Source organism: Lampris incognitus, chromosome 17 (assembly GCF_029633865.1).
Source record: "Lampris incognitus isolate fLamInc1 chromosome 17, fLamInc1.hap2, whole genome shotgun sequence".
NCBI lineage: Eukaryota > Metazoa > Chordata > Actinopteri > Lampriformes > Lampridae > Lampris > Lampris incognitus.
Window position 1 is genome coordinate 38,723,226 of NC_079227.1, and position 16,501 is coordinate 38,739,726.

The 16,501-nt window shown below is 46.2% G+C and overlaps 1 protein-coding gene across 1 annotated transcript in view; it reads left to right on the top strand.

Annotated features, from left to right (window-relative positions):
* The first annotated feature begins 5,115 nt into the window (after positions 1-5,115).
* Positions 5,116-16,501, top strand: part of jmjd1cb (jumonji domain containing 1Cb) — a 336,498-nt gene continuing 325,112 nt past the window's right edge. The window contains exon 1 of the mRNA XM_056296610.1: positions 5,116-5,483. Within this exon, the coding sequence (XP_056152585.1) occupies positions 5,328-5,483 (156 nt within the window). The 5' untranslated portion in view covers positions 5,116-5,327. The remainder of the gene's footprint in view (positions 5,484-16,501) is intronic.

A 16,501-nucleotide genomic window follows, 5' to 3' on the forward strand; every position in this document is an offset into this window, starting at 1 on the left:
ATGCACAGAAAAGAGCTTTAATAACAGAAGTAATCAAGCAGAAAGGACTGGATGTAGTTTTTCTACAAGAAGCACACAGTGTTGGCACAGATGGAATAGACTGGGACTTATGGTGGGCAGGGCAGCATGTCCTCAGCCACGGGACAAATTCTAGTGCAGGAGTCACCATTTTATTTTCTTCTGCCTTAAATGCGAACATGTTATCCAGCACAGAGATTGTGAAGGGCAGGGTCAGCTGAAATAGGGGAGTTTAAGTTTAATTTGATTAATGTTTATGCACCAAAGGCTCTGAGCGTGAAGGGCTCTTTAAGATGTTGAAGGAAAAATTAAGAGGCATTAATCTAGGAGGGTGCATTGTATTGGGTGGAGATTGGAATTGTTGCACTGACTTTACCTTAGATAGGACTGGAGAGGGGCCACACCTTCAGTCATCCTCTGTTTTGTCCCATGTCTTGAAGAAATCTGATTTGATTGATGTGGGGAGGATGAAACACCCTTCAGTCAAACAGTACACTGTTTGTGGGTCAAAATGTCAGATGGCAGAGTTAGTGCAGCTGGATTAGACAGGTTTTACATATCTAGTTCTTTTACTGCTCGAGCTGTTAATTGTCAGATCCACCCTGCTGCTTTTACAGACCATCATATAGTTTTAATGGAGCTGATCTTATCTCCCACTGGAACCCCCCCCCTCCAAAAAAAAAAATATTTTTGGCATTTTAATATTAAATTATTACGTGATCATAATTTTTGTGAAAATTTTAAATTGTTTTGGGATTATTGGAGAACTAAGAAAGACAATTGTATTTCTCTTACTCAGTATGGGAAGTAGGAAAGGCCCAGATTAGAGGGTTTTTTTGCCAGCAATACACATATAATTCCACAGCTAACATTATGAGTGCTGTACTGGAGTTAGAAGAAGAGATAAGAGACCTGGAAGGTGTTTCCATCTCATAGCTTGATCAGCAGAATAATGATCTCTTACACTGTAAAAGACAGCAGCTGAACTCCTCCCAGCGAGAGAGAGCTAACGGGGCCTTAGTCCGAGCACGCTTCACCAGACTCCAGGACATGGATGCACCAACTCCTTTCCTCTTTAATGTAGAGAAGTCAGTGGTTCAAAAAATATAAATGGTGTGTCTTCGTCTCCCTGATGGAAAGGTGACCACGGATTCTGCTGAGATGAGGAAGTGTGCAGTGGACTTCTACACAGACTTGTTCAGGGCAGATGGCTGTGATGTTGACTCTGCTGCAGAGCTTCTAAAGGGCCTTCCTAAGCTGAGTCCAGAAGAACAGGATACATTGAGCTTGGACACAACTTTGGATGAACTGACTGCTGCGGTATCTCAGATGGCGTCGGGCAAGGCTCCAGGACTAGACGGCTTACCATCCGACTTTTTTAAACACTTCTGGAGTGTTTTGGGACAGGATCTTCTGGACATTTTTAAGGAGTGTTTTAAAAAAGGGACATTTCCAGTTTCCTGTAGGCGTGCAGTTCTCTCTCTGCTGCCTAAGAAGGGAGATTAAGTCCTTTTAAAAAACTGGAGACCAGTAGCTGTTTTGTATACAGGCTATAAAATTCTCTCCAAAGTTTTATCAAACAGACTGAAATTGTTTATTGAACTGTTGATTGGTGCAGATCAATCTTATTGTGTTCCAGATAGATATATGCTAGATAATTTATTTCTAATGAGATATGTGTTTGATATGTGTAAAATTATGTAATATAAATTTTGGTATCTTATCTATTGACCAAGAGAAGGCTTTTGACCATGTAGATCATGATTTTCTTTGCTCTACCTTGCAGGCCTTTGGTGTTGGGGAGGGGTTCCTGTCCCGGATAAAGCTGTTGTATAGTGGTGCTTGTTGTGTAGTGAAGGTGGGGGGAGGGTTAAGCTCTCCTGTGCCAGTTAGGAGAGGGATTAGGCAGGGCTGCCCCACCTCAAGCCAGCTTTACAGCATTGCCATTGAGTCTCTCCTATGTAGGTTGAGGAGTGGGCTGAGGGATCTCTCTCTGCCAGAGCTAGATCAACACCTTTCTGTTGTTCTATCATCATACGCTGATGATGTTAATGTGTTGGTCCAGGGAGAGGGAGATGTCCGGGAATTGAAAGAAAGCCTGGTCCTATATGAAAAGGCTTCTTCAGCCAAAGTTAACTGAGAAAAAAGTGAGGCTTGTTTGGTGGGTCAGTGGGGCTTGGGGACCACAGCTAGTCTTCCTGGGAGCCTTTATTGGGGAGAAAGAGGTATTCAGGTCCTAGAAGTATATTTAGGAAGTGAGGATTTTCAGAGGCAGAACTGGGAGGGAGTGCTTGAGAAGGTGGGAGCCAAGTTGTCTATATGGAAATGGTTGCTACCTCAGCAGTCCTACAGGGGAAGAGCTCTGATAGTTAATAACCTGGTCGCATCATCTCTGTGGCACAGACTCATGGTTTTAGTGCCACCACCAGGCCTTGATACAAAAGCTTCTGGTGAATTTTTTCTGGTCTGGTCAGCACTGGCTGAGAGCATCAGCCCTGTATCACCCTGTGGCAGAGGGAGGACAAGGACTTGTAGACATTTGATCCAGAACTGCGGCCTTCAGACTACAGACAGCACAGAGGCTGCTATACAGCTGCGGTCACAGCTGGTTGGCCCCTGCTCAGCTGCTTCTTAGGAAAACTGGCTGGCTTGGGGTGGATAAACTACTTTTTTTTTTTGCTGAGATCATCTGAAGCTGACCTAACTGGACTCACACCTTTTTACAACTCGGTGGTTGAAGCCTGGCAGATGCTGAAGGTCACACGAACTCCTGACCCTAGACCAGGAATGTGGATTTTTGAGGAGCTGCTGTTTTACAATTACTTCCTTGCGAATACCACCTTTTCTTCTGCTACAGTGAGGTTTACGTTTGGCATTACTAAGGCTGGCATTACTAAACTGGGCCAACTTACAAAAACACCCATGGAAGCACTTAGTGGCATCATCAACATCAGGTCCTCCAGAGTGCTGAGGAGGGTTGTGGAGGAAGTCTGGGAGTCCCTGTCTCGGCTATTTGAGAGCGTTTGCTGAAAATCGTGCTCTAGCTGACCAATGGGATGATGACAATGAGTACTTTTTTCCCTCCCTGATCAGTCCTGCAGTTGAGGTGTGGCAAGGGGGGATCGGACTGCTTCTTTCCCTGAGTACACCAGTGCTGGGTAGTTTCAGCTCTTGTGGGAAGAAGCAGCTTTATTACAGCTTTGTGAAGGTACTCAACCTTCGCTCTCTGGCTGAAGTCAGGGAGTCGAGGTGGACTGAGGTTTTTGCTTCAGACTGTACCCCTAAGGGCAGGTGGAGGGTCCTGTATAAGCCTCCTGTTGAGAAACGGATGGCTGACCTCCAGTGGAGGATTATACATGGAGCAATAGCTACGAACAGACACAGAGCTCACCTGGATCCAAGCACTGGGGAGGGCTGTCCTTTCTGTACACGAAGAGAAACATTAGAGCACTTAGTGGTCGCTTGTCCTGGATTAGTGGGCTTATTTAGAGTATTGCAGGAATGGGTGGAAGCTTTGGGTGAGGATTTCTCTGTCCCCATGTTTGTGTTGGGCCTAAATACGCGGCAAGAAAAAGGCGGCTTCTGAAGACCAGGAAGAATCAGATGCTAGGTCAGGGCTGGTCTGATGTGGTGCCGAATATGAAGGGATTGGTGGCAGGTCGTCTGAGGATAGAGCATGCTTTCTACAACCTGACCAGTAATCTGGACTCTTTCAGGGCTCTGTGGGGGTTAAGACTGGTTTTATGTTCACTAAGGGAAGATGGGTCACTTGTTCTTAATTTTTAAATTTATAGTGGTCATATGTGTGTGTGTGTGTGTGTGTGTGTGTGTGTGTGTGTGTGTGTGTGTGTGTGTGTGTATTTAAGTGCATGTGAGAGGGGAGCTTTTGTAATTTGATGGAGCCACAGTAATGATGCCTGAGATTGCTTTTTTTTTAGCTTACCAGTTTATGTTGACATGATGGGAATGGAGAATTTTTATAATGTGATGTAAATAAAAGTTGTTTTTAAAAGTCAAAGTCTCTCTCTCTCTCGTTTCCCTGACCTGAAGGTCGCTCTGGGTTGTCTCCTACCTGCCTCATAAACACCAACAAACGCACACACACACACGCACACACGCGCACACACACACACACACACACACACACACACACACACACACACACACACACACACACACACACACACACACACACAGAGCCCTCCCTTTGTTGCGCGCTCTCAGTTCCTTCACCTCATTCTCTCCTTCACTGACTCTCTCTCCCTCTCCCACTTCCTGCCTCCCTCTACTAGCTTTATACCTCATTGTCTCCTCCCTCTGTTTTTCACTCGCCCACTTTAACTCTTTCTCCCTCGTTCTCTTTTCTCCTGCTGATTGCTCCCACCGCCAAGCAACAGCAGGGAAATGCCAGGCAGACAGGAAGTTGCTCCATTCCCTGATGAAACGCATTTATGGAATGCACCGCCTGATTCTGAGCTATGAGGCAGTATGTATTGATAACAAAAGAGGCTCCAACACGCGTGGCAAATGTGAAATAATGATGCTGCACCGCAAAATAGCACGTCCAATGTATTTTCTGTGTAATAAACAATGAATTACAGCGATCTGCTGGCCAGTAATTCTTAGCAGTTTGCAGAAACAAAGGATTATTAGTTATTGCTCTACGATGCAAGCATACTGTGTTATATGTTGGTTTATTATACATAGCCTCTTACACGCATACCTACCACATACATTGTGTTCTGTGGAGAGCAGCACTATTTGACTCCAGCAGTGCAAAGTAATGGCAGCCTAATCGGCCACTAAATGTTGACACATTTGTATCTTTTATGATTTCATGATTTTATGATTTTGTGCTCGTGATGGCGGACGTCACGGGGCCACTACGGCGCGACGCCGTCGGAACGCTCGATAACGGCGAAAACAGCGCTCGAGCCAGATTGTGTGCGGCGGATGTATCCACTAGTCTGCAGCGGTTCGCGCATACCTCGAAATCCCGCGGAGGAACACTCGTGTGGACGAGGGCGGTGATGCGGGCCAGCGTCTCATGTTTTCCACGGAGCGAAGAAAGGCGCACTATACACGGCGGCGGCGGCGGCAGCGGCAGCGGCGGCGGGCGGACTGCTGCGTGTTAACCCCCGGGTGTTTGCGGCCAGCGCGGCAGATCGTCGTCCTCCGGTCCTCTTCCCGTCCGAGGGTCCTCGCAGAGCTGGTTTCATGTAGTAGCTGGCCGCTCTAACGGCGTCGTTGTCGAAGTTTACCGAGGTTTTTTGGTTTTTTGTGTTTTTTTGGTGGACCAGCCAGGGGCCATGGCAGTCGAGGCTCGCCCGGAGCTGGTCGGGAAGCGCTTTCTCTGTGTCAGCGGGGACGAGCCGCCCCAGATCGGCGACATAGGTCGCTGGCCGTGGAGGTCCGGTGTCGTACGAGCCGTCAGCCACCGTGACAGCGACAGTCCCGACCTGACGGTAAGGAAGGGTGGGAGCTGGCCGGCCGGCCGGCCGCCCGCCGCTGCTCTTCGTCGGTTAGCCTCCGTGCGGAGTACGGGGCGATCTTGCGCGGCTGGCGGCGGCCGGCGGTCGGCCTCGTTCCCTGCGAGGCGAAGTTGCCCTGCCATGCTGGAATGTACTCTCTCTCTTTCTCTCTCTCTCTCTCTCTCTCTCTCTCTCTCTCTCGCTCATTTATATAGGAAGAATATATGTATATATGTGTATATATGTGTGGCGTTGGTGTAATTGTTATCGCTGCTTAGACCACTGATTTGTGCCCCTTGATTCTCTCGCTGGTCACCGCTGCTGCGTGTCGGTGGTCTGCCTATAATTCCTGGCCGGTTTTGCAAAGCTCGGAGGCAGGCTAGCGAGACCCCAGGAGGGGGGTGGGTGGAAGCTGACGTTAGTCCAGCCAGCGTGCGTGATGCAGAATCCCGTCCACATCCCCCCCGCGAAGCTGCTGCGCTGGACGGCTGACCTGTGGTCGTCGAGTGACGCGGTGGGGTTTAGTGTCCCTTCCCGAAACTGCGGCGTCAACAGCTGCGTTTGTTGGCCGTGTTCGGGTGTTGGAGTCCCCGCGGACAGGACGGCGTAATGTGGCCCGGACGGCACGTCAGCTGACCGAGGGGCCGCCAGCTCTGTGCGTTCAGCTAATCCCCCTGAGCGCCCACAGCGAGCGGGGCTGTAGGTGGAGCAAGTGCCGCGGCGGACGCAGAGCTGTGCGCGCTTGCCCCATTACAGCTTCTTCCTCCAGGAGCCACAACCGGAAGGCACCGACGGGCTTGCTGCAGCACCGACCATGGGAATTGTGCTGCCGTGTCACGTTAGATTTTATGCCACTTTCCCCCCCCCCCATTTTAAAGCAAATAGCATCCGCGTCCTCGATAAGTAATCGATGCATCGTGGGTAAAAATGCGAGTGATTAATGCAAATTCTTGCAAAAACGTTGCGCTGCTTGACGTTTTTCTGTTTTGTCCACATGCCAGAAACGAACAACAATGAAACGTGTTTGCCCCGACAAGCCTTCCACGAGCTGGAGCACCGGAGCTGCTGTGCAGGGTTGCTCATATACTCCCTGCTTTTTCTGGGTCCTTTTACCGGCCAGTGCACACAAACTGCCCATGTAAGAGCACTTACGGGCCTGTTCTGTGAATACAGCCTCTTCTTCCTCTCTGGAATTATTACGTCTCACAACAGCAGTTGTCAATTCCTCATCATAGGTGTCTGGTAGAGTTTAATATTTGTGTGTTATTTGGTATGGCAGCCATTTGTGGGTTACAGGCTTAGTGTTACATACGTAGGAAACTCGTGTAAAAAAACGTCATGTCACTTGCATTTGTAGGACTTGTGCTCCCTCGGTCAGTATCCACATAAAACCCAGTTTCACATGTCATTCCTTGTTGTCTACTCGATGGAAGAGTATGTGTAAGGTGACAGGCAGTACACGTCTAGGTCCACTCAGTCCATCCTGAGCTTTAGGTCCACCCTGCCATGGAATGGTTTAGTGCTGTGGCGCAAGTGAAAAGTTGGTGTTGCTGTGAAATGTTGCCGTGTATGAATAATATTCAAATGGCCTTATTGGCATGACGTACCACTGTTCATATTGCCAGTATTCTGTGTGATTGCAGGATCTTCCTTTTAGGGATGCACGATGATATCGATACGTAATCGGTATCGGCCGATAAAGGCTTTAAAATGAAGTGTTGGCATTGGCCCGAAATCCTGACATGACAGGCGGATAAGACGACGCTTTAATAAGCAAATGCGACACGAACCGCTGACCAGGAATCGATGCGGTGCGTCACATAGGCAGGGCCCACCGGTTTGATGTTTTTGCCCATGGGTCCCCAAGTTGAGTGAATACCACCAAGGGGTTGATTGTCACAAAATCACTTTTATGGCACCTGCTTTGGTGATTATCCTGATGTACGCTTACTGGGCTGCTGTCTGTCGGATGTAGACACAAACCGCATCGAAATGTGACCCTGCTCAGCTGCGAATGACAACAGGCGACACCACACCAGCACAGTCTCGTTTATTTATTTATTTATCAATTTATATTTTGATCAACCTTCCTTGTGGGTGCTCAACCTTTTCGGTCAGTGCTCGAGCACAGGATCAGCGCCTATGGCGGCGTGGAGAAGGTTTTTCTACCTGCTACGCCAACTGCATTTGTGTGTTTGCGTGCCAGCCGTTGTTTTCTGAGGAGATTTCAAGTAGGCTACTCTGGAAAATGGGTAAGTTAAGTGGAAAATGCTTTAACTGGTACTGCGTTAATTAACTAGATCGTTTTAACCGCAGAATCATGGATACACATTGATTTGATTGATTTATTTTAATGTGCAGAACCCCGCAAAATTGCATTGCTGCTTCACATTGCCTCTGGCACGAGGTATTGTTTTGTCGTTTTTAAACAATTGTATTCATTTTTACACAGTTGTGTGTAGTTCTCTACCCATGTAGCCATAGGTCGAGAAAATAAAAATAGGCCAGCCATAGAGCTCAGCAGCACGGGCGCTTCTGTGGTCACTGTAGCAGCTTCAGCTCAGTCCACGACAGGAGAGACCTGATGTTCTCCGCAATTAGGTGGGAAACAAAATATGTCCATATATCGGTATCGGCATCGGTGGTCATCCAAAATGAGTTGGAAAATATCAGTATATCGGATATCGGCAAAAATCCAATGTCATGCATCCCTACCTCCTTTCATACCAAATATGTTCTGCGTTTAAAAGTATTGTAAAGCAACCATTTTCCCTCCCTGATTCCTAATTCCCTTGTAAACTCGGTTCTTTAGATGTGATGTGATGTGATTTGGGCTGTGAGTAGTGTTCGGTGTAATTCCATACAATGGGACACATTCTCATTAGCAAGAGGCTTAACTAGCTGAGTGAATACAGTGGAGGAGGATTTGAGATTAGATTAGAAGAAGTGTGTCAAGGCAGGCTGTCAGGTCTTTGTCAAGTGGCTTTGGTCAGACCAGTAGCATAGGCTAACACCAAGCAAGCAGTTGATTACCGAATATTAGAATAGGACCATATGTCTGATTGACTTTGTGTGACTATTCGGAAATATGGTTCTAGTCCAATATGTGGTAATATTACATCAAAATACAAAATGTGATTGTGCTATAACAGCTACATGATATGTAATTGCATATAGGTTGTGAAGTGGTTATGGCTAATTAGCACACAGTAATGCTATGATAAAAAAAAACAAGTAGGATTTTCCTAAAAATCAATGTAAATAATCCCTCCCAATCATCACTTATGAGCCACTAGACATGTGGTGGTGTCTGTATCTGCAGAGACCCTGTCTGTCCTCTGCCTGGAGTTTCTTATTTTGCAGTGTACGGGACGTTGCTGGCCGTTAACCTTTGGGCAGCAGGACTCTGTTAAAACGTAGCAACCAGGTGACAGATTGAGATCGTAAGCACACTTCCAAGAGGAAGCCATGACAATGGCAGACACAGCGGCGAAAAGATGCAAATATAGTGAGGTGAAGCGCCAAATGGACAAAGCTCGTTGCAAAACTAAAGTGAATCTGGGGTTGGCTTTCATCTGCTGGCGAGCGCTGATGGAGAGGATGGGGACGGAGAGTGACGCGGAGTTGGCCTGTATACCTGGATGTGTTCTGGCAACTGCGGTCAGGGGCGTATGCTTCTGGTGTTGAGCTGGGGAGGAAGGGCCAATTTTAAATGTTGTGATCTTAAATCGCAACCGAAAAATCCTACTCGTTCTACCTTTAACATTGGTCATATGCCAATAAATGGGGCAGTTGGTGTACTTATAACCACAATATGGTACAATTTTGTAAATGAGTATCTACTTCTACTGGCCAATCCTTTGGATAAATAATCAATTTGTTATTCTGATTCTTTTTTCAATGCTCCATAAAGAATAAATCTGAATGATCAGTGTCAATACAGGTGATGAAGAACTAAAAGCCTTTGTATATCTAGAGGAAACGATACCAACGATGTGATATGTAACAAAATAGTCAATCATCCCATTCTTAAAATATGGTACCCCAGTGCTGCGAAGGGCTACAAGTGTTGCCTGCCTCCCTGATCGACTTTGTTTTAGCTGGCACCCTTTTTAAAAGGATAGTTGGGGGTTTTTTGACACAAGCCTGGTCAGCAAATCTCGTGTTTGGAGATCTGGTCTGGTCGCTCGTTGCAGTGAGTTGGCAGCTTATCAGAGAAAATGAACAGTAGCAAACAGGGTCAGCTAACAAAAAGAAGCAAGAATGCAACATGCAAAAAATATCTTAACTATCCACATCAGAATAGAGTGTCTCTGACGTATTACCAGGCTCTTGTGGCTCACAGACCAACACTAGATCCTGGAACTTTGTTTATTGATGAACACAAATGTATGCTGCACACTAGTTCCAACAAAAAGAGTTCCAAGGTATAGTGTTCACTTGAAAGGAGAGAGCACTGGTAATACATGAAAGATATTGTATGCTGTGTGGATGGATAAAGCTTTTTCAGGGTGTTATTGCTTGAAATGTTTTTTTTTAGTTGACCCCATTCACTGCTGTTCATTTTCTCTGATAAGCTGCTGACTCGCTGTGACAAGCAGCCAGATCTCCCAACATTCACTGACCAGGCTTATGTTCATACACTGAGTGAGTAACTCATACCACCTTGTGTCAAAATATCCAAAATTGGGCGTCCGGGTGGCGTAGCGGTCTATTCCGTTGCCTACTAACACGGGGATTGCCGGTTCGAATCCCCGTGTTACCTCCGGCTTGGTCGGGCATCCCTACAGACACAATTGGTTGTGTCTGCGGGTGGGAAGCCAGATGTGGGTATGTGTCCTGGTCAATCGGGGCGCCTGTTTGGGGGGGGTAGCGTGATCCTCCCACACGCTACGTCCCCCTGGCGAAACTCCTCACTGTCAGGTGAAAAGAAGCAGCTGGTGACTCCACATGTATGGCAGGAGGCATGTGGTAGTCTGCAGCCCTCCCCGGATCGGCAGAGGGGGTGGAGCAGGGACCGGGACGGCTCGGAAGAGTGGGGTAATTGGACGGGTGTCTGCGGTGGGTTTTCTCCGGGTGCTCCGGTTTCCCCCACCATCAGAAAGACATGCATGTTAGGGTTAATACTCCTGCCTGTGCCCCTGACCGAGGCATGGCAAGATGAACGGGAGTTGGTCCCCGGGTGCACAATGGCGGCTGCCCACTGCTCCTAGCTACACAGCTAGAATGGGTTAAATGCAGAGCAGAATTTCCCCACGGGGATCAATAAAGTATCTTCTTTCAGCTTGTTCCCTGTTTCTCAGGGGTCGCCACAGCGGATTTTAGTTTCCGTCAGTACCCTGTGAGGGCACAGCACCAATGGCAGTCGTTGTTAACCCGGGACTCGACCGATCTGGTAGTGAGCCTCTACCGATCCAGTATGGTCTTCTCAATCCGCATAATGATTTGGCAAAATTTTACATTGGGTGCCCTTCCTGACACAACCACTAACCCTATGGATGGGGGCACAGGTAAAAAGCGCTGGATGCCATCCCAGTATTGGTGGACTTGCCCCTGTCGCCAACGGGGATTAATAAAGTATATCAAAATCAAATTTTAGAAAAATGACATGCACTAATTTGTTAATGGATTCTTTTAGGGGCGGCATGGCTCAGGAGGTATAGTGGGTTGTCTATTAATCGGAAGGTCGCTGGTTTGATCCCCTGCTCCTCCAGAAATCGTGTCAGTGCCCTTGAGCAAGACACTGAACCTCTAACGGCTCCTGATGAGCAGGTTGGTGCCGTGCATGGCAGCCTCTGGGATGGGTGTGTGAATGTGGGTGAATGTGAGGCGTACACAGTAAAGTGCTTTGAGTGGTCGGTAGACTAGAAAAGTGCTCTGTAAATGCAGTCCAGTTCTTTTACTCGCATTAACTTTTCGTAGCGTGCAGAACGTCTGGTTAACGGCATCATCCGGTTACATAATTGTTCGCTTCTCACACCGGGGGAAATGCCAGTCAGTTCCTAAAACGATTTCATGGCTTAAAGTTTTCTGGTACCATGCCAGAATTCTGGCATATGTGGGTTTTAAAGTGATAATTTTTAATTGGGTTTTAATAAAGCAGCAGTGACTACTTGACGTAATTATTATTATTTTGGTGCGTTTTAACCAGTTGTGTTCCGCCATTCAATGGGATATTTCACACGGACCGATTATATGTGAGCAGGGTAGTGTTATCCAACTAGTAGCTACGTTCTGTGAGTCTCCATGTAGCCTGCTTCGTGCACATCATGCGAAGTCTTCGCATGATGTGAAATCTAAATTTATGAAAGCTGGCTGAGGACACAAGCGCCACAGAGCATGGTAAACAATACATGGCAGTGGGCTTTGGTTGGATGACATCTTTCAGACTCAGAAATTTGTCTTGTTTTAACGCCTGACGTTTGCCGGTTCCCCAGCTGAGCACCGGCACGGGCCCCATGTCGGTGGAAAGGGGGTACGGGACCTCAAATGTGTGTTGACATAACACTCGATGAGAGTGCAAGGTACCAGATTGCGACTATTGGGTTGCGGTAGTGGAAAACGTTAGTTTCAAGCTCTGAAGTGGCAGTAATGCTTTAATGAGCATGGTTTTCAGGGTGAGACAATAAGTTCCTCACTTGCATCCCAGGATAAAAAAAAAATCATTCCCCCCTTCCCCCTCGGCATTACTATAAAATAAAATACAGCGCTTCATTAATGGCATTGTAAATTCCTTTCCAGCGATCCAGCATTTGGACTGCAGGGACAAAGAGTTGGAGACAGAGAACATGTCCTTCAGTGAAACATGACAAGAGTACCAATGTAGACTGGAGTCTTCTATGTTTTAATCTAGTTCCATAAATCCAGAGAGCAGTGGAGTACAGTGCTCCATTAACCACGCTGTAAGGCCCTCCTATTTAGCAGCGAGTAGTGTGACTGCAGGCACACAGGCAGAGGTTGAAGCAGAAGAATAGCCCCTCGGCTGCAGAAACCCACGTTGACACATTCATTATAAAACTGCCATGCTCATCTGTATTCACAGTGAATGCAGAGAGCAGGGGAGCCAGGTCACTGCCGATGACAACCATTGTTTTCGAGAGAGAGAGGGGGGGGGGGGGGGTAGACTATGCTGGTGGTTGGTTTTCAGGGTTTTGGCCAGAGGTCAATATCTCTGGCTTCTCTTCTTTCTCTGTGCCTTCCTCGTGGTGCTAATCAACAGAAAATGACAGCAGAGAACTAGAAACGATCCTTCCACTTAAAGAAAAGCATGCGTGGTTTGTCATGCTAGTGTGCTGGCTGGAATGGAGCTCGGGTGCGTGTACTGTAGTGCATATGTACAACTGTAGGTATTTTCAGAAAACTTTTTTAACATCTCCAGTCTCTTCAAAATATTGTTTACTATAACTCAACGATGAGTTATAATCGCCATATTCAAAGTGTAATTTTGGCTGGTCCTATTTCTGACCACACAGATTGGAAAAAATATTTGGCCCGCATGGCTCGGGAGGTAGAGTGGATCGTCCGGTAATCGGAAGTTTCCTGGTTCAATTCCCCCGCTCCTCCAGAGAGCATGTTGAAGTGTCCTTGAGCAAGACATTGAACCCCTAACTGCTCCTGATGAGCAGGTTGGCGTCTTGCTTGGGAGCCTCCGCCGTCAGTGTGTGAATGTGTGTGGATGGATGAATGTGAGGCATCCACTGTAAAGTACTTTTGAGTGGTTGGTAGACTAGAAAAGCACTAAATGGGGGCGTCCGGGTAGTGTGGCGGTATATTCCATTGCCTACCGACACGGGCATCGCCGGATCAAATCCCCGTGTTACGTCCAGCTTGGTTGGGCGTCCCTACAGACACAATTGGCTGTGCTTGTGGGTGGGAAGCCGGATGTGGGTATGTATCTTGGTCACTGCACTAGCGCCTCCTTTGGTCGGTCAGGGCGCATATTCAGGGGGGAGGGGGAACTGGGGAGAATAGCGTGATCTTCCCGCACGCTATGTCCCCCTGGTGAAACTCCTCACTGTCAGGTGAAAAGAAGTGGCTCGTGACTCCACATGTATCGGAGACATATGGCAGGTAGTCTGCAGCCCTCCCTGGATCAGCAGAGGGGGTGGAGCAGAGACTGTGACGGCTCGGTAGAGTGGGGTAATTGGATGGATACAACTGGGGAGAAAAAGGGGGGAAAAGAGCCACAAAAAAAGAAAGAAAAGAAAGAAAAACACTAAATAGATGCAGCCCATTTTATGATTCAAATGTGAATTTGAGATATCTAAATATTTACAATGATTAATCACTTTTACATGACATGTTATACAAAGGTCAGCCTTCTCTTGGGAAAAGTTAGCTTGCCCTTTCAAAAGTGAGAGCTCAGCCTGTATCTGTCAGTCATTAACAGTGTCTGATTTTGGGGAAACATCTGCCTCACTTTTTTCTGTTGGCTGTATTAATGTTCACTCAACACTGGCTCAACAAAGCACATCTGATATGCCAAATAGTTTTGATAATAGAAAAGCAATTTGTAAATATGTGTATTCTTTAATTTGTAAAGTGGCTGTTGACTTGAATTTGTCAATTAAAGGAAAACGGCATCTACTGGACATTCAAACAGCAAAGATTTACCGCATGTCCCCAAGGGCCCCGGCACACCAGCTCGACAGTCGGCCAATGTTGGGCCATCGGGGAGCGTCCGTGACCCTAGTTTTTGAGAGACCCCCGTCGGCAGCTTTTTGGCCGAATCGGTGGAGCCTGTGGGTGAGAGAGATCACTCTGATTGGCTGTTCGGCTTAGCAAATCAGTGCAGAACGTACATGCTAGTTGGCTGTCGGCTGTAGTCTTCATGGTGTGTTCAAGTGCTACGTTTTGGCCCAGACAGCAGGCGATGTGAGGCCCCACAGCAGTCGGCCGTCGTCGCCGCTAGTCGGTTTGGCGTGTCTGGGCCCTAAGATGACAGAGTGAGATCAGGAGGCCTGACATCCGGATTTAATATGTCTGACCACCTAATCAAGAGGGCACAGCATTATTTGACGACTTATGTTTTTGACTTTGTTGAATAGTCCTTATTCTCATCCTGTTTAAGAAGTCCATAAGATCTCTGCCATGTCTTTAATTGAACCTTTGGTTTCAACATATATACATGAAGTTGTGTGTTAAACAGGTAATGGTGTTCTGGACATTAGGTCTTCAGAAGTTCATTACTAGAGATTTGCCTGTAGGCTTTCTTTGGCAGCATAAACGTTCTCAAAAGAAACTGCTGCTGATACAATCTACACACGGTCCATTCGTTTGTTCTTTTTTTCTTAAATACCCCATTATATGATATGTTAAATTGAACGTACTATAATGACTCACAATATTTAAAGATTACTGCTGTTCACCAGGGCTGCTGTTTTTTTTAAATTTGGCAGTTCTTTGGAAACATAATAGTATGAAAACATGTTGCTAATACTAGTAGTCTTTGATAGAATAGTCCTAGCAATATAACTGTTAGTAATTCCGTGTCATTGATACTGTAGCTATTAGAACTATGCACAGTGCAGTACTGCTATGCTGTTCAGGTTTAGGTGCTGTTATGGCAGCACTGTAACTGGATACGGAGAGTATTTGTAGTTTGTTTTCTGGTGCCCAAGGAAACAAAATGTAATTGGAGACCAAGATTGGCTGGCTGGACCTACTTTCCACTATATATCTCAGTGACTCACTACACTCTAAATACACTGCATCACAGAGCAACATAAAGCCATGTCTCCCTATAGGTTTGCAGGCTTCAGATGACCCTGGGGAATACATAAGGTTGTACTATCCCACTGTTGCCCTTTCCTGTAGGAATGAGTTAAGATGTCAGCATTTTAGCCTGCCCCTGAAATGACCACTGCTGTGCCTTTATCTTTTAAAATGTCTGAATATCACCGAATATTTGTTTTAATTTTGGTAACATATCCATGCGCTATCCATAAGATGTGCACAAAAACCTTTACATAAAAATTATGGCTGAGAATTTTCAGTTGTTCTCACATTTCCCCAAGATTCTTTTCTGACCAATTTTATTTAGGCCCCCCCAGAAAAAAAGTATTTCAGAGGCAAAAGTTACACCAAGCTGAATATATCTATGATGATGAAATATGACAAACCTTATTTGGAGTCTTTTCTAAAACACTTTATTATCGTGTCCATTTAAGATTTAGAATGAAAAACAATGACAGAATAAAAACCCAACAAAAATACAAAAAAAAAACAACAAAAAAAACAAAGTAGTAGTTACACATTTCTATTACAAAAGAGTGTCTCTTAAAATGCCCTCAATTTCAAGTAAAGCCAGCATGTCCTACTGACTGTATGTTATCTCCTAGCTCATCATCAGACAGTGACACGTGCACCATCCACTCCATCGGTCTGTGTGCGCTCCATCGGTCCAGAATGTAAACCCCTGTGGAACGGATCAATTGCTGAATTCATTTAGGGGAAGTCATAAAACATGCAAATGGCAAGCAAGGTTGCATTGGTTGTAGACAGAGGCTCATTTTTCTGATATGTATTCCAAGAAAATCCTACATGAGGTCCATTTAGAAAAGGTGAGATGCACATTTCAGACTCATTGTACAACCACGCAAGTCACTACATTACTATAAATGTCTATTGAACAGTGGGTTGCAGATGAACAGTATCCTGTGTTCATGCATTGCAGATGGACCATTGTTCATGAAAGTCATTGTGATAACTCATTCTGTTTTGATCAATACTCCGCTTGATAACAATTCCAAAGACATAACTCGGTGCAAAGAAGCCACCAGGTACATGTTAAATGGGCACAATAACTCAACAACACCACAACAGTCCTTATTCTAAATAGAGATGTAGTCAGATTCATCTGTTCTCACGTGTTGACTATAAAATGTTTGCTTTCATATTCCAAATTACATGCAGTGGAGCACAGTGTGAATAATGAGGATTAATGTTAAGTGTCACTTCCCCAGCATGCCCTCACTATGAGTTTCTCTCGTCTTTTCAAAATCATAGCTAGA